At 42.3% G+C, this 18683-nt stretch overlaps 2 protein-coding genes across 3 annotated transcripts in view; one reads left to right on the plus strand and one right to left on the minus strand.

Annotated features, from left to right (window-relative positions):
* Window positions 1-973: 973 nt before the first annotated feature.
* TXNDC9 (thioredoxin domain containing 9) lies at window positions 974-11355 on the minus strand. Its single transcript, XM_082492438.1, has 5 exons — window positions 11325-11355; window positions 9293-9509; window positions 6911-7029; window positions 4815-5069; window positions 974-2511 (listed from the first exon to the last, which is right to left on the minus strand). Exons 2-5 carry the CDS (start codon window positions 9479-9481, stop codon window positions 2394-2396), a joined length of 681 nt encoding a protein of 226 aa, XP_082348564.1. The 5' UTR covers window positions 9482-9509; window positions 11325-11355; the 3' UTR covers window positions 974-2393.
* A 400-nt stretch (window positions 11356-11755) lies between these two features.
* The window catches only part of EIF5B (eukaryotic translation initiation factor 5B), a 38685-nt gene continuing 31757 nt past the window's right edge, over window positions 11756-18683 (plus strand). Inside the window, exon 1 of one of the 2 annotated variants that reach the window (XM_082481705.1) lies at window positions 11756-11927. In XM_082481705.1, the coding sequence (XP_082337831.1) occupies window positions 11820-11927 (108 nt within the window). In that variant the 5' untranslated portion in view covers window positions 11756-11819. Of the gene's footprint in view, window positions 11928-12684; window positions 12804-18683 lie in introns of those variants that run through there. The other variant, XM_082481706.1, reaches the window with a different exon arrangement.

The raw sequence follows: 18683 nt of genomic DNA on the forward strand, positions 1-18683 counted from the left end.
ATGAAAGAGTAATTTGTTCCTCACTACTCAAACTAGAAGAATTTTCCAGTTCTTAAAGAATTAGGTTTCAGTGAAAATAAAATTCTTGGATTTGGATTCTCCATCTCAAAGTAATATGCAGATCAAGAATGGAAGTCTTACCAAGAGGACCATTCAATGAGTTTTAATCTTCATTCAAGACAGAAAATGCAGAAAGCAGACATGAAAGCAAAGACTTGAAGCAGACAGATCTATGAGGCTGCTACTTCAAAATAAATTTGAACTTAGTAGTAGAAACAGACTCAACTTCCCCTTTTACCCAAACCATGCATTACTGCAAACTCCTTGTATTAGCACTGGAGTGCATGTGGTCATATTACAAACCAGATGAAGGAAGAGGTCCAACTGGAGATTAACCTAGAAAAAAAATCAGCAGCTTAAAGTGACATGAAACCACAGACTCTGACTAAGATTTGTGTTGAGTTCGTAATGGGGCTATTCACGCATGGAACTGAATAACTTCTAACAATGCACCATGCTGGAATCCTGACAAGCCAATTTGTGTTTCCACACAGCATGCAACTACGTTAGACATGATTTATAGTTCCACAGCCTATTCAACATAATTAGGACTTAGAGATGAGTCCTGCTAAGGCATTCTTAAAAAATGCTGTTGGAACATTGGTTTCCTAATTTCATGCAACTAGATGAAAAACAAATTACAAAAAAGCACTTTCTAGTGCATTTGGAGAATTTATGCATTAAAAAGGAGATCAACTTGAAGCTAGTTTACTTTATGCTTCTAGTAGATTAATGGACAGCTGTGTACATCTTAACCTGATTGCCTTCTCAAAGTGGTCTTAATGTTAGACAGAACTGTAAGCTAGAAATCTAGAAAGAGCATGTGCAACCTTCTGATTGACCTTATTAAAAGAAAAAAAAATAACCTACAGCATCTAGACCACCTTATTTGAAAGGATGCAAAAGTCAACAATAGAATTAAAATAATTTTATTTCAATGTACATGAACAGAAATAAAATATAATTTTTTAAAACATACTTAAGAGAGATATATTGCTGGGCTGGCCCAATCACAAGTGTTCCCTGCTACAAGGCAGCAAGAATGACTAGACCCACTTCACTGCTTTTTGGGCCAACTGGATTCAAAATACCACCTCAAAAGGGTCCTTCAGCACACAGCAAACTTTTTTTTTTTTTTGAAAATGAAAAGAAAACTCAACAACTCCTCACCTAGCCAGAAATTTTACACATTGTGTTCCAAGGAAGATCTCCCTTGAAAATTCTGTCCATTACTTAAGAACAGTACACAGTATGCGGTGCTCTATCTAAACTTAACGGATCAAGGTTTCTCCCAAATACTTTTCTCTATTCTACTCTCTTGTACAAAGCATCTGCTATAAAATCCACACACTCAAAACCACAGAATTATACAAATCTGTGAACAAGGCTGTTTTCAGTATGCTTGTTGCTATGTGCTATTACCCGCTGTATCAGCTTTAACATGCAGCGTACATAGATGGTAAAAGGGCATTTCTCTTGACCATCTATTTCAGAATTCACAGAAGTTACGGCTGTTTTTGCAACTTATAGTGCAATGTAGTTAAGTTATTCAATATCATGATATGGCACCATAAGATAAGCAATTATTTGTTTTACTGATCATTTTATGGTGCTTTACTGATAACATAAGTAACAATAAATTTTAAGAGACAACTGGAAGAGGAACTGATAGGGAAAAATCTTTTTAAAAAGTGTCTATTATCTCCTTTAATAAAGAAAATGGGAAAAAAAGCCTGGAACTGTCAGATTCAAGGAAAACAATAGGAAGTTTTTATTCACACAACACATTTAAACTGTGGACTCCTTGCCGTATGATGTGGATGCGAGGGTAATATAAGAATTTAAAGAGATTTTTCTTCCACGGTTTTAACTACCAAATGCTCTCAGATACAGAGTTCCTCAAGCCCCAGATTTCTCAAAGCATATTCTAGGGAAGCATTGCTAGCTGCTCACCCTGTTTTTACTCTTTCTTGTGCATCTGCTTTTGGCCACTGAGACTGGGTGCTGGGCCAGAGGGACCTTTGGTCTGACTTGGTACAGTTGTTTCTAACAGTTACTTCAAAACACTTCATAAACTTACACTTAAGACAAAGTTCATCGTTTGCCACATTATTTAGTTAAAAGGACTCAGATTTTTGAATTACAAATGACTTTCAAAAGAGGAAAAAAAATATTTAAGCTTTTTTCTGCTATGACTCAGTTGTAAAAAACTGTATAGAAAAATGAGCATTATGTGCAGATGTAATGAAAAGCAGTAAGCTTTATAAAAAACATTCTTAGAAATGTACCAAGCATAAACAAAAGATGATTTACAAATACATTTAGTTGTTCTTCTAGTCATCGTCAGAATCTGAATCATATTTCTTTCCTCTGATGGTCTTCTTATCCAACTTTGTAAAGCTTGTTCCAAATTTCTTTTGACTTTGAAAAGGTGGGTCCATCAAGTTTCCACTAGAGAAAGAGACAGTAAGACACATTCATTAAAGCTGTATTCATGCAGACAGTAAGTAGCACCTCTAATTACCAGTTTCTCCAGAGAAACACTGGAAGAGAACACAACCCCTACTCCCTAGAGCCACCCTAAGTAGCATTGTGGTGTTGCTAGCATAGCAAGCACATCCTGGACAAAATGGCCCGGATAAGTGTAGCTAAAACAGAAGTGTGAGTGTAAACAGCACCTGTGAGTGGAGCTCTAGAGAAAAACTGTCTGAAAGGGCTTTTGCTGCAAACTGATGATACTAAAGAAAACCATCTGTCAGACTAAACAGTAACCAGGGAATTACAGGAGACTTTTCAAAACAAATGAGGAGCCAGAAGTACAAAAGAAGCTAAAATTTTGTAATGGGGACTTCAGAGTAGAAACAGGCAAGTCAAAACCGGGTTTTGTACTGCTAGAAGTCACCTTGTACTATCTCTGCCTAGACCAGACAGAGCAGCTTCCCCATCAGACACTACACTCCAGCTAGTGGACTATAAGGGACTCGCACCTCTGTGCACCTATGACCTTGTGGGAGCTTTCTCACCAGTGTGTGAGCCCATGGGTTGGTGGCAACAGCAGGTGTTCACATAGAGCTGGAGCACCCACGTCTCCCACAGCAGGAGTGTGCTGTAGGAGATCCTCCCCTTGCTCAGAAAATGGTGTGCGTGCTTTCACTCACATGACCTGTGAGGGGTTTGCATATAAGTGTCAGTGAGTGAGCAAGCAATTAGAACCTTCTGGAGTTAGCTAGAGAAGGGTGTTTAGAAATTTGTAGGTATTAACATTTTGTAAATAATATTTTGCTGATATTGATCCTAAGTGTCAGTAATAAGTCAGTACACCACTTGAATCCTGATTTTGGTCAAACAATGTGACCTGAACAGTTTTTCCCCTAAATAGAGTGTATCCTTTCACCACCTGCTATCCCACAGGTTGAATGAAAAGAACTGTTTCTAGGGTCTGAGGAGGACTATCTCCTTTTCAGGAACTCCGGAGAGCGGGACATTATATCCAGAGCAGGGGAGAAATGCAACACTTGTACATAAACGGATGTCTCCCAAAATGGATCTCCTGGGCTGTGCAGATACTGTGGCTCACTTTGCAAAGCCACAGTACCAAACTCAGGATCTGGCAAAATGAATAATGAAACAACTCCCCCACTCCACAAGGAGCTAAGAGCAGAATACACAGTACTAGTAGAGTCAAGTAGGAAGTAAAATTATGCTGTAAGCCAACGTATTGACATTTAGCAAATTCAATATAGCTTGGTACAAGACCACTGAAAGATTTCTCCCACAAAAAGCTGCTGCCGTCTAGAATATATATCAAAGCTGCCCCTGACTCCTCTGCATATTTGCTTGTTACTGAGCTGGGAAGTGAGTATTACCACTTGTTTTGAATTATAAGTTTTCGTTTCAGTCATTTCATCTGAAGTTCAACAGCTACTAAGCTAAACTGAACAGTAGTTTCTTTGCCTTTAAGATACAATAATATTTCTGGCCAAAATTTGGAAATTAGACATTGAAATTCATTCAGATAATGAACTTTAAAATAAAAAAAAAGACATTCAAAACAAAAGAGCAAAATGAACCTAAAAAAATAAAGATGACGCTTTATCCACACTGGAAAGCAAAGCAGAAAGTTCTGGTAAATGCTTTTCCTGTAAAGTTAGACTATTGTGGTGACAGTTATCCTCTACTGCCTTCTATCCTGTAGTCTTAAATGTGGGATTTATAATTATTATATTGTACTGCTACACAAATAATTTATTTGCATTTCTGCAACTTATTTTCACTTTCTGTACTGTTCATCGGAAAAAAAAAATATTCATGCAGGTAATATGATGCAGTTTAAGGATGACTTCCTGAATTTTCTATGAAGTGAATTAAAAATGCTCCAACTTTACTGCATTGCAACTGTGACATCTCGGCATCTATAGCTGATTTAGAAAAGATTACATTAGATGCATGTCTCAGAGGCCATACCAAAGCAGTGTAGCTACTCTATACACCTTATGGTAAGAACTCTGTTCATTTTTATTACTGTACAAAAAGGACAATGTGACGCTCATTATAATGTCCCAATACTTTGCCAAAGAGATACTCTCTTGTTTCCCTTGCCAAAGTACACAGATTAAACAACTGGATTAAACTCTGGTGCGTCTTAAGCATACAACATATCAGTCAGTTACAAACTTTTACAGATTCTCCTGTCTGCAAACATGTTCGCCTTGAGCTGTATCTGAAAATAAAACAATCACAAAACAATTAATTACCTGTAATTAATTACATCTGCACAGCCTAATCTCCATTCTAAGGTCTCTGTAGTGAAGTCATCAGTGTTACCAAGATCAGTAAAGCCCACAACATAGTCTTGTGTTTTTCCATCTTTTACTAGTGCTAGAGTGGGAATTACTTTGATGCGCAGTCTCTCGCACAAGAAAGGAGATTTTTCAGCATTTAATTTCAAGAATTTTGTCTCAACATGCTTTTTTGCCAATACAGTCAAATGTTTGTCCATAATTTGGCACCTGTGAAATAAAACAAAATATATACAGTATTAGTAACAATAAGCTGAAGAGTATGAATTTTATAGAAAATTTAAAAGGAACAGTAAAGAGCTAGTTCTATCATGTTAACTCCTCAGATACGGCCTTTTTAATTAAGAATTTCATTTAAAGAGAAACTGTGTCTCTAAGGTAGCTGGATTTAATGACTAATAGAATAACGGCTTAGAGCACCTTTATTGCATAATTACTGTATCCATTTCTCTAATTTCTTCCTAATTACTCCCACATACACCTGAAAGCCTCTTTCATTTCTTGAGGCCTGCATTTATTGATGAAATTTCCCTCTGACTTCTATTCTTCCTGCTCTAGCTTCAGTACCTGTCAGCTGGAAAAAATTCTCTATAACTAACATTCACGTCTTCAGAAAAGTACTCTCAATATGTTACATTGAAAAAAACAAAACAAAACAAAAAAAAAACAGTCACTACATCCAAAACTGAGATGCAGTAACTCTCTGTACAGAAAAAATAAAGAAGTTATTTGCACAGACTGCTTCAGTAGGGCTATAGGCAGAAATATTTCACTTTTCTGTCGCAATGGAATATGAGTGAGCATACAATTACTGTTTCTCAGCTAGGGCACAGTAACATGACCTGCTCAAAATACTTGTCAGATGGCAGATATTTGTGGACTTGTCACCCGCAATCTCAAATTCCTGGAGTGGGCAAGGATGAAAGCAACTTCATACTGGGGTTGGTAAACCTGACACACTAGCTTCAAGCTGGTTGTCAGCACGACGCATTTTACAAAGTTCTTTCTCCTGTCTGAGTCTACAGACTTTGTTTGTTCAAGAAACAAGAACCAAACAACTCAAACCTGTTCTAAGCTACTTTATTTACAGAGACAGTCTTTCAACTTCTTTTGGTAAAAGCTAGCCAAATACAACCACTTCAGATATTTCTGAAATCAAAATGTTTAACTTAGAAAATGTAGGATGCAGATACCTCACTGCATAATCCAGCTTTCACCTCATTTAATTTCTCACATTGAGGCTGTATCAGTTTATATTCTATAAATTAGAGAGAACATGACACCTTGGGGGGAAAAAAAAAAACAACAACCAAAACCAGGATAAGTGGCTCCTCCTTCAACAAACTACTCTACTTTGCAACGGCATTTTAACAGAAGACCTTGAGACAGACCCACTGAGGAACAGCCTACAACCCAGAACTTTTGAAATTCTTCCAAGGAAGTGGGAGATCTTATTTTAGGTTCCCGTTCTGAGGCAGGACATATTCTCAGATCTAGGTCTCTCACACCCTAAAAAAGTGACATAATCACAAAGGCGCAGGCACAAAGGGAAAGCAGCTGCACTTCGTATCCACAGATCCTTTCAAAATAAAAGTTAAATTCTGAAGATGCCTTAACAAGTTTTTGTTTATATTTTTATTTTTGTTTGCCAGAACTGTCCAGAATATCTCTGTCTGGAATAAACAAAGTGACCTTTTTGAAATGCTGCTCCTGTATTGTCACTACTTTTGCAGACCTGACTCCCTCAAACTACATCAATAATGAAACACAGCGCACTCTCAAATATTGTCAAAGAAGTTATACATTTATATTTTAATCATCTATGTAACAGAATATTAATTATTGTCAAATCATGTTCAGATTAACTGGAATGGAAAAAAAAAATTAAAAAATCAAATCTTGAGAAGGAAGTGAGATTTGGAAAATTAATTAAATGGAATACTTCTAAAAATGCCCACTTATTTCTGGCATTTGAAAGAACAAAAGAACATGCCTGTTTTTTGACACATCTATAAATAAAAGATTTCTTGAGCATAGCTTATTTACTATACCTGAACGTTGTATCTCTATAGAAATGGCAAACCACATTTTTACTTTCTTTGACTTCTTGAAAAAAGTCTCTCTCACTTGGGATTTCTCTGTATTCTCCATGTCCTTTTGAAAGCCACTCCTTTTGGAAAACATAAAAGGAAATAATTAGTATGGAGTTCATTAGTCCTGCACCTACCATGCAAGTTGTACAGCTTTTAAGAAAAATAAAAGAGGGGGCCTGCAGTGGAAACCCATTTCATACAGTAATAAAAGGAGAAAGAAATTACCTCCCCTCCTTTAGTTCTGTTTTGAAAATAGGCAAATGCCACTAGGCTAGACAATACTTTTGGGTTGCCTCTTTCTCAACAACAGATAGGTGGCTGAGCAGTAAGGCTACCTTACTTATTTGGAAATACAAATCTTGTACAGAACTGCATAAATTTCTGCAGTGCAGCCTCTCAGTAAGACTAGACTAGTTCAAAAAGATTGCTGACAGAAAATTCTCAGCATCTGAAAACTGCTAATCAACAGCCTGGGCTACCCTCTCTAAAATGTTTTTGTACACTCAAAGAACTCTTGTCTAAAACTGATTCAAGTCATTACATGTATTAAAATAGATTTCTTCTAATTTTTCCCTCTATGAAAAAATCAAGGAGAAAAAAGCTTACTAACTCACCTGCAACAAATTATGTTTATCTATCAAATATACACTGAAGGTATTTTAATATAGCCAGGCTTACAGGAAACCATTCAGAAAACACATGCATACCATTAGTCACAAAATGTATGGAGAAATATAATTTCATAAGCTAAAATTCACAGCCAACTTCAAAAACTTCCTGATTAAGTGTGCACTTACAGTTTAGAAAAAAGCTAATCTTCTAGATTTCCAACAAAGGCACCTAAGACCAGCTTCTACATTACTGAAAGTTATTTGTAGTGTATTAAAACAAATACAGACTAATCTAAATAATTAGAAGTAGCGCAGTATGACAGAACTTGACAAAAAACCTTTAACTTCCAGTGGGGGGAACAGAATTTAGATAAATCACTGTTCTTGATCTTACAGTTTTGTCTTAGCTGGGGGGCGGGAGGTTTCCAAGCAAACCAAAAATATCCTGTAAGCTAAATTAGGATAGAACAAAGAATTTCCTGAACATTGTACACATTAAAAATGCACAGAAGTATGAGCACATGGACAAGTCATCACGATGCAAATCAAGAACTGACTTATCCTTCAACAGTGAGTATGCATTAATTCCTCTCTGCACAATCCTATTTCAGAATAGTGTGGCAGCTTACTCTTTTTACTAGTAATATACTACTTCAAATTTGCATTTGAAAATGCATGAGAGCAATGATTTAAAATCAACTGACACGAACAAGTTTTTGCACGAGAACTACCACAGGTCACACCCAAGAACATCCAAGTGTTATGACTTCTGAAAAAGGAAAACACTAGAATCGAATCTAAACTGAACTTCTGAAAATAAGCAAATAGTGTGCCACTTTCTCTGCTTCCATGTTTGGAGAGTTAAAGCTGCTAACCCTGCCTGTGCTCCAGCATCCCAACCATGCCATGACATTTTACTGCATTCCTATTTCAAAGCATGGCATTAGCTTTTACAGGTTCCACCACAGCCACAGCATCGCCTTTCAACCCAGTCACCTCTCCCCCAACCCAGTCTATTTCTTTGTTTAGGTTTACTTAGATGGAGAAAGCTAAGAAACCCATGGCTTCCCTACTTACAGTTCAGGCCTCACACCATATGTTACCAAAATTTTGGTGAGGACTATGTTCAAAGAGATTTTTTGGGGAGCACAAAGACCACAATTTAGCATGAGATATCAGGGACCAAAGCAGAATTTCTTTCCTGCAAGAAGAAATGAGCAGGCATACAAAGACATTTCATTAGGTTAGAAGGAGTGGGATGAACAATTCCACCCCAGGAACAAGGAAAGACCCTGTATCATTTTTCTACAAAATACCTTAAGAGAAGAGCATGCATCACTTACATGCCGTAAGTAACAATCTTCAGAATTCAGAAGCTTAAGGAGCCTAAAGACTTATGATTAGGTTGCCTACAAGGCTTATGCTTCCAGATAGCAATATTCAGTGAATACGGACACACTCAAATCTTTGTACGAGACTCTTTATCCTATCCTTATTGTAAACAATCATAGAGGTTCTTCTCTCCTCCTGTTAAAAAACACAAAGCATGCACACAGGGACAGAAACTCGCTTTCCTGGATAATTTAAATAAGTACAGAAAGGTGAGGAAGGAGAAAAAAACAAAACCAAATAACCTCAAAACACTTGGTTCACATACACAGTTTCCCTAGATTTCAAAAAAGTCTGTTACGCTGTACACATCAAGAGTCTATATAACTACAGAAATTACTTGTTTCTGCTGCTGGGCCTTTTTTAGTGCCTCAAGCCTCCTTTGTTTAAGGCGTTCCAATTCATCTTCATCCATTTGGTCCAGCTTCTGCATTTCAGCATCCAGATGTTCTTCCACAACCTTGGTAGTCTGAAGTATTTCATTCTCCAGAACTTTTTGAAGTATTTCAACAGAGGTATCAGCAGCCATCTTTAACTAGAAAGTAACCTCTTCAGACCTGTGGAAACAGCGATACGTGGAATTAAAATTTATACAAACAATTAAAAGTCTGACCTCTTCTACTTGCAGTTCACACTGTAGAGAAACAAAATGCTATGCTATTTGAAGATAACAGTAGATAGTTCTTTTCCATATTGCAACGCACTTTGGAGAATATTTTCACAATGAACAAACAGAGATGGCAACAAAGATACCAGTTAAGTCCTATTCTCTCAATTCCAAAGGCAGCTGTTGAAAGTGCACAGGAACCTGATACTACTCGTCGATATAAAGAAGTAAAATTCACCAGTTCCAAAGGAACGCTCATGCTGAGCCAGATCCATGCACCTTTAATAAATATTCTGAAACTAGAAGATGCAATCAGAAAGCTCCAAGCTGCTGTGAGGAGGTGTAAGATGTCTCAGAATAAGTCTAGGCAATGCTCAGTATGTTAGTTCCCACCAGTAGTTTAAATGCAATTACTTTAAGTACGCAATGTATATTAACATATTTAAATCTGAATTAACACTCCTCTCCTCAGCTAAAAGAAAGACAAGGCGCTCAACAGCAAATGCTTTAGGCCAATGCACTGCTTCAATTAGTACAAGAAAACTGCTATTGCAGACACCACCTTGTGGCAGCCAGTGAAAGGATTTAAAAAAACCCCAACAACCACTACCTAATTGCTGTGTGAAAAAAACACAACTAAAATCACTTTCTGTAAAGCTCCCCCTACCCTAACACTTCCAAAGGCACAAAATACTAAGACTTGGGTGCACGAAGAGCTGGGGCAACGTAATTGATTGGTTTCCCCGATAAACTTGCACTACAAAAAAACCTATCAGTGTTAACAAGTGACAGTTTTGAAACAGGGACCGTACACAATCACCCTAACCAGATTTCTCAACCTGCAGGCCACAGACTTGGTGTGCTGAATTTGGGTTCCAGAACACTTGTGGCTGTATTTCAAAACAGCCAAACTACAAAGCCAATGGCACTGGTAAACACCTTGCATACAAAGCCAAGAAAGCATTTTAAGCAGCAACAAGCAAACTACCAACATCACGGCAGCACTCCAAGTGTAATGCAAAATCAGCAGTGCTAAGCCTGCTGCCACTCTCCATGCATGTCACAGCCACACTGGCTCTGACCTGCAGCACCTTGTCTTAAGTCCCTCTCCCCGAAGCTGCTAACTGCAGTGCCTCCATTAGTGTTTTCTATCCCGCTTTCTTGTATTTCCAGAGAAAATAAGAACCTCGCTAGTGCAGGTCACAGGCTACGAGGTCTTCAGGAGAGGGAGGGAACCCTGCTCCGCTGGGGCAAAGGGAGGCTGGTCCTCCAAGCAAACAGGAAGGAAAACGGAAAGTCAGCCCCGCAGCCAGTCTCTGCTGCAGCCTAAGGTGCCAGAGGGCTCCCGGCTCCCCAGGCCGCGGAAGCCTGGGTGCCAACAAGCGTTTCCGACGCAGCCGGGGGCCCTGAGCCCACGGCTCGCTCCCGGGGGGCTCCGCATCGCTGCCGGGGCCACGGTCCTGCCAGCCCCGCCAGGGAGGGGCGGCGGGGGCCCGGCTGGCACCGCTCGATGGAGACCGCCCACGGCGGGGCTGAGGGGTGCCGCCGGGCTGCGGGGCGGGGGGTAGCAGACAGCGGGACACCGCGCAGGCGCCGCACGCCTCCGCCAGGCCGTTACAGACGACGGTTGCTCGCGCGCCCGCCCACGCAGCTCCTGACAAACTCCACAGGGAAAACCTCACCCTCCGCGGCCACGGTGCCAGCCACACCGCTCCCCCCCGCCCCCAAACGGCCGAAACCCCGCCATAGCGGCAGCACCCCTCACCTCGCCGCCGCTCCGCGCCTCTCCCCGCCCCGCCCGCCGAACCGCGCCCCGCCAGCGTCTCGCGAGAGCCGGGACAGGGCCGCTGCCACGTGCGCGCGCACGCAGAGTTCCCCGGCGCTCCCCTTGATTGGCCAGGGCGGCGGGCGCGCCCCTGCAGTGGGGGCCGACGCCCAGCGCGCATGCGCTGCTGCCGTCTGGGTGTTTGCGCCCGCGGGAGGGGCGAGGCTCAACCCGGAGCCCCTCCCCTTCCGCGCCACAGCTCCGCCCCGCGGGGACTACCCCTACTGGGACGCGCTGCCCACCCACGTCCTGTCCCCATGGCAACCGCGCTCTGGGCGAGGCTTGGCCGCGAGGGGCGTGGCCTATCTCGCCCCTTCCCTCACCTCAGCGTGCCACCGCTGCGGGGCGGGTGAATAGTGTTAGCGGGCGGTTTTAACGGCTGCTGGAAGAGTCGGCCGCCGCCTTTTTGGGGGGCTCCTTCTCGGGGTTGGGCGTATGAGGTCGAAGGCCGAGCCCCTCGCAGGGAGTCGGGGCGCGGCGGGGGCGTATCGGCCGGGAGCCGCGGGGCTGGGCCGGGCCCGGCCCCTCGAGCGATGTCGTGAGGTAAGGGCGGCCCGCGCGGCGCCTGGGAGAGGGCAGGCGGGGCTGGCGGGGGCGGGCGGCGGCGTGGCTCGGCCGGACTGCTGCGGCAGTCTCGTTGAGAAGACGGCAGCGTTGGAGTACCCCGGGCTTGTCGTCTCTTTGCTCTTCTTGCAAGTGCGCTAGAAGACCCACAGATTTAAATAATGGGATATTAAAGTGTGTTTAAAAAACAAACAAACAAACAAACCCGAGTGTTCTGCTTTCTTGTTTCCTGGAAACCTGCCTCCCCGGTTACTGAAGTATGCTGCTGAGGAAGGTGGGGCGGGAAGATAAACTCTTAGCCGTCTCCGCAGTCCGCTGGGAACCTGGGTGGGAGAGGCTGATAAGGAGTTGTAGCTGCGCAAAGGCAGAGGGAAGAAGCGAAGGTTTCAGGGAGCAAAGCAAGATGGAGGTGGCGATCCTGAGGCTGAAGGGTGAAGAGAACCGTCAGGCTTGCTCAGCCCGCTAAAGGGATTGCTGTAACGGGGCCAAACTCCCTGCTCTGACCCCGGAGCCGAGTTGGATAACTGAGGTGTAAACCCGCGTTCCCGGCCAGGCGGCCGCCACCAGCCCTCCCGTCCGCTTCCCCGCCCCGCCCCGGGCCTGGGGCGGGCAGCGCCTTCCGCTCCTCCTCCCGGCCGACAGGGGGCGCCAGAGCGCGGAGGCGCTGCCCGGGCCGCCGCTCGTCGCGTGCCGGCGCGGGGCAGGCCGGGACGGCGGGGGCGGGGCGGGCGGCGGGGGCGGCTGTACCATATGCACGGGGCTGCGCGCGGGCGGGCGGGTAACGCTGAGGTGGGGGACGCGCGTCGGGGCTGCCGTCGCCATGGGCAAAAAGCAGAAGAACAAGAGTGAGGACAGGTAAGGGCGGTGGCGATGCTTTCTCCTTATCCCTTTCCTGAGGCCGCTGACAGCAGCGGCGAGTGCCGGTGCCGCGGCGCTGAGTCAGGCCCTGCCGGGGCTCGCGGCCTCGTTGGAGGCGGCGGGCAGGCGGGGCTCGCCGGGTCCGGCCCGGCGGCCCTTGGCCGGGTGGCGCCGGGGTGGAAGGCCCGGTTGTGTCCCTCGGCCGGGGGAGGGATACCGGCTGTGCGTGCGGGCCCGGCCGGCGGCGAAGGCCCAAGCAGACCGTGGCGGCGGCGGCGAGGGGCGGCTGGGTGTCCCGCGGGCGGCAGTGGGGGGGGGGAGTCTGGCGGTCTCTGAGGCCGGCGGTGGCAGCAGGAGAAACTTGGCCGTTAGCGCTGGAGCGGCTGCGTTGCTGCCGCCGTCTTTGAGCTGCCTCTGAAAGGCGCTTTCCTCAGCCGGGCCCGGGCTCTCGGGGAGTTTGTCTAGGAGCAGGCAGTGACAGGCGGCCGCTGGTTGTGCGCGCAGATCTCGATTGTCAGCTGAAAATAGCTGCTTGGTTCAGTTGCAGCGCCTGGAGTGTTTTTAGGAATTTTTTTTTTTTTCTTTTTTTGATGGGGGACAGTGCTACAGATCATGCTACAACTTAGTGACTTGCGCGTGTTTAATAAATGTAGATGTTAGATATTTTAGTAATTGAGGGATAAGAAGATCCCTACTATGGATATGTGCATATCATCTGGGATACTGCCCCATCTGTGAACTCTTTTTCTTTGCAAGAGGCTCTTACAATGGCAGCTATATTAACCATATGGAATACTGACTGAATAACATTGTGTATATATATGCTAGCAGGAAAGAACATATTGTTACTTGTCACTATAAAATAATAAATACAAAGATACAATCAATTTGGAGAGTGTTTTTAGTTGTTAATACTGAGAAGGAGTTAAATGAAAACTGACATCTTAAAACGTGTATGAACTAGAAACTACAACTTTTCCTTACCTAGACTGCTCACTTTGTATATCCTTTTTGAGTCATTAAGTGTTTCTTTTATGAAAGTACTCCCTGTGAAGGCTTTTTCACAAAATATTGTTTCCTCTGTAAGCATTTCTTACTACCTAGATGTGTATTGCATTAAGATGTTGATGTTAGTGACTTAAGGTTGTTACCCTTTACCAGTTTAGGGTGTAAACTGTTTTAGTTTCTCCGATTCTCTCTGGGTAATGGGTATTTTGCTAATGAGGTATTTTTCTCGTCTGACTGTTTTTTATCTCACCTTTTGCCACACCATCTGTGCTGCTTTATAGTGTCTTGTTATCAGCTTGTTTCATGGGCTGTATTTCACAGGTATATCTTGGGACCAGCTCTGTCGAGATGAGTCAAGTGTGATTCAAGAAAGAAGAGGGAAAGGTTGGAACTTTGTGCTCTAAAGGAAGGAAGGCCTAGTGCTCATGTTTGTACCTGGTGTGGTAGATGACAGAATCATGCAGAAGCCTTTGGGTACTGAAGCACTGCTGCTCGGGGCCCTTCCAGTGACAGCAGCTGGGGTGCAGGGGATGCTTTGAGAGTCTTGGTGCCTACTGGATACCTTGTTCTCTTTGTGTATCTCTGCATGTATTTTTGTGCGTCTGTAAATTACTGAGCATGGGCCTCTGTTGGGTGCTACGGGCAAAATCTCATCTATGGCTAAAAAATAGAAATGTACCTTAACAGGGAAGCCAAGAATTTATTGTTAGAATAATTGAAATCTTAGGAGCCTAATGGTTCTTAATTCAGATGTATTTTTTACAAAAATAAAAAAAAAAAAAGAAAGAGCAATAATGCAGTTAAAGTAGTTGTGCTTACCATCTCGCTTGCTCTGAGTCCTAAGGTCAGTGGCTTCATCCTGGGGGTGGTGAGCTGTTATGATGAGTTGTCATCATCAGATGTCCTTCATGAGGAGCAATATGGTTGCTTCTATTGATGGTTTCATCTTTCTCCGTCTAGGATCCACTTGAGATAATTTTTATATGCTTGCTAACATGCTTATATACCTTTCCTCTTCACTGGTTTGCACCTCTGTGTTGCATCCAAATATGTAAAAGGCACTATATATTAGGCACTATTTCTTTCTTGTTTGTTACTCTTAAAACAAATTTTGTCCAGGTCTGCATTTCTCTTAGCTGACTGCTGGTGACTTGTGGGGTGTCCAGTGCTGAGTCCTGTACAAGCCATCTCTGTTCATCCCATGCCTACACTCCTCTCTGCTGAATCCTGTGTCTCTACTTCCCAAGGCCTCTACGGTCATACCAGGCCTGTATTTCTCTACAGTATCTTTGTTGTAGAGTTGTGAATGTCTCATTCTATACAGAGTGACTGCTTGTTAGTGCTATCTATATGAAACTATGGTTCCAGCATGCCTGGGTAAACAGAAGGAGAACCAATTAGGCATAGGCACCTGGACAATTAGAGAAATTGCTGTCACAGCTAAATCAAGTAAAAGTTGCAGGCAGGCCAAGAAAAGTTCAGCCAAAGTAAGCCTGACGGGCTTTAGTCCTAAGGCTTTGCAAATGCAGTACAGAGCTTAGGGACTGCTACTAGCAGTGGCAATAGTGTGTTAGAGGGCTACACGGTTGTATGGCAATGGGAGGGATGATGTGGAAGAAGAATTTAAATTGATATGTGTTTGAGAAGTAGGGCAGGACTGTTAGACTGGGTATATTTTATAGCAGGGAGTTTGAGAGGATGGGAGTGAGGAAGGACCTGTAAGGCCAGTGACCTTTTGAAGTAGATTTTATCTGCAGAGGTACCCCCATCATCAGGTGGTGTTGGTTCTAGGTGACACCCCTGTGAATGTCAGGCTCCCTTGAGGGAGAAGCTGCATCACATATTTGAATCTGCAGCTTAAAGCTGAGTTTCAACGTCCCTCATCAGTCCCCCTTTCTGTTCCCTATACAGTGAGAGAGGAATGTTGTGTAGTTTTTCCCTTGTTTCTGCTAAGTGCAGTAGAGGTCATACTGATGAGTATTGATATATGGGAAGTGTGCTGGTGAATGAGGGTGAGGATGAATTTTGTCTTGGAAGTATGGTATAAGTATACAGGGAGAAGACCATGAGTGAGATGATAGCTATGGTGAGCAGGGAAAGAATGGGAATGTAGGACTGCCGCCTTTTATGAGTATAGATTGCTACTTGAGCAAATATAGCTATGAATCTGTTTCTACTATACCAGCATCTTTGTTATATTCCTCTGGAACTCTTACTACTGCCACTTGATTGCTGTCCATCTGTCCATGGAGAACATACTTATCTAGAATGGTCAGATATATGGTTGCTGTAGGAAAAGCAGTGTGGTGTGCTAGAGGGGTGCTTTGTAAAGGTGCAGAGTGTCTTGGGTCATAAATAGCTCCTAAGCCATATGGCAGTTGCTTTGTTTTCTCTTTTGGAATTTTTATGGTTGTGTTGATCGCTCATTTTCAAATGCAACTTCCTAACAAACATTTCAATAGAAATAGGAGGTATCTGAATTTCCAGGCTTTCCTAATGGAAGAGTGGGTGTTGAATGTGTAGTCTAGCTCCTCCTGGGAGTGATGTGTTACACTTTGTTTCTTGGATAGAGCTGTAATGGCACAAGGCATGTCAAGGTTCTCCCCTGCTGTCTTTGAGAATTTTAGTATAGGACTTTTTTTTTTTTTTTTTCTTTTCTTTAATGTGTGGGAAGAAAGGCTGTTGTAAACTACAAAACTGTGCTTTGAACTCAAGCCTCAAACTGCTGCTGTAGATTTCCAAGTAAGTGTGCTATATGCTGTATGTTACTAATTATTTCCTGCCTGGAATATGGATCTTTCCCCTGATGGTGTTAGCTTTTCATGTGTTTTTCCACTTCTCCCAATTTTGTTATCTTCTTCTCTTAGTTGTTTTCCTTAGCTTCCTGTAGGCAGTCTTTAGGTGTGTTTATTCTTGTGCCCTTTAATATTTGTGAACTGTTGCCTAGGCATGCCACTCTGATCATTCATACATATTGCTTTAGAAGTTACAAGTGCCAGCTGTGATTCTGCAGCCAAGAGTGAACATTACTGCTAAAATAAGACTTAGAGTGCTAGTGCCAATGCTATACGTTGCTTTCTCTTCTGCAAATTAAATTGCTGGCATTGTCTACTAGTCATTTTATGTGGCTTTTTTTATTAGTGTGTTAAGTAAAATCATCTTAATGTTGTGTAGGAAAGTTCTGTGAAGGGTACAAAGCCTACAAACACCTGTAGTTCAGAAACATTCTGTACACCAGGAAATTTACAGTAATTGTCTCTTACCTGCTTCTCAAATATATCTTTGCAAGCAAAGCTTTCTGTAGCTCCATCAGGACAACAGCTGATAAACCCTTGTAGTCCTTGTTTTGCAAATATGACCTGGAAGATGCCCGGATTTTGTACTGAAAGAGGGAGTAAAATAATGCGAAATAATTTCTCTATTATGGAAACTTATTGGCCTGTTCTATGCAAATGTATATTTATGTTCCCCTCAACCCTATAGTTTTTAACAGAGGCATTTCATATTTATAAGAAAACTGTTTTTATACATTTTGTTGTTGTTTTTTTTTTTAAAGCAAAGCATTATTGTAAAAAAAACTGTAAGGATCTTCAAATATTTGAGGTCATAGCAGCATAACCCAAAAAGCGCTACTGTACACTAAGTAGATTGTTAGAAGGAGCTTTCCGTGTCGAAATCTTGATTCTCTTAATCTGTTACCTTCATGAAGGCATCTAAACCTTATGTGTAAATACTGTTTATTAAATGTATGAAAATAGTACACTGCCAGCCAGCAGGAATTGCAGAAACTGTTCTTTAAGGTTTCTGAAGATCTCTGGAAAGCCTTGCTCAAAATAGAGGTTTACAGTAAGTTAAACTTTGCTGTTGTTGTTAATGACACTCATAATGTCAAGCTGACAGCTTTACAAACTTTTGCCACTTTTAATTCCATTAGTACTGTCATGCTTTTCTGCCTGAGCTTGTGTGCATCGCTGTACATTTGTTCTGTGATGTTCATCACTTAAAAGCTGTCTAGGAGTCAAGGTTACAGTTCTGGACAAAACCCCGTTTGGTAACTTCTAATGCTTGCACAATATTTCTTTTCCTCCTCCCTTGACTCCCTCCACAAAAATAGTCCCCTAGACTGGTAGAGGAAATATTTTTTTTCTGCACACAAAATTATGTGTGCACATAATTAATTCAGTCATTATTTTGGCTTGCTAAAAAAGTACAGTCTGGTATGTGTTCTGATCTGAAAGCAGTTGGTATCTTACAGAAGATGTGTGTTTTGATGATCCTGAGGTTTGCAGCACTGATGACTTATTCTTCCCATATGTCAATTTTTTTTCTTTTACAATAGCGTAGTAGAGATTTTAAACATGAATCTGCTATCTTAACACTGAAATATGTTTCTTTAGATACATGCTGTTATATAAGTATTGGTTTTAATTATAGTTAATGTAGGTGGGCGTCCTTTGCTCTTTAGGATTATAGACAAGCTAAAGTATATTTTGTGAAGTGTTCTAAATGGTATTTTTGTGTTGTATTTTGATTTTATACAATGAGAGGTACATAGGATATGGAAGTTGTGAAACACTGGACTTGGAGGTAATTTCTGTCATCATTACACTTTTTCTAAACAAACAAAACCCAAAAAAGCTAGTTCAGGGAAGACCAAATGCTAGTTCTTTACTTAATGTTTCATATTCTGTGCTTTTAGTCATCTTGTTCTCTTGAGAGGTAAACACTTAAACTGAACCTTGAAAAACTGCTTTCTTCCAGAGCTCTGTGTTGTCAACTACTAGCCACAACAGCAGCTTTTTATCTTGAAGTTCTGCTATATCTTTGTTTAAATAGGAATTTTAGGTTGTAGTGAGCTTCTTTCATTTT

Source organism: Vanellus vanellus, assembly GCF_965231255.1.
Source record: "Vanellus vanellus genome assembly, chromosome: 1".
NCBI lineage: Eukaryota > Metazoa > Chordata > Aves > Charadriiformes > Charadriidae > Vanellus > Vanellus vanellus.

What these genes read in the sequence shown, in the direction of transcription:
- TXNDC9 (XM_082492438.1), bottom strand. Translation starts at nt 9,481, where the DNA reads ATGGCTGCTGATACCTCTGTTGAAATACTTCAAAAAGTTCTGGAGAAT. An exon ending in TATAGAGATACAACGTTCAG is followed by an intron (nt 5,070 to 6,910) that starts GTATAGTAAATA and finishes TTTATTTCACAG; the next exon opens with GTGCCAAATTATGGACAAAC. An exon ending in GCAGATGTAATTAATTACAG is followed by an intron (nt 2,512 to 4,814) that starts GTAATTAATTGT and finishes CTCTTTCTCTAG; the next exon opens with TGGAAACTTGATGGACCCAC.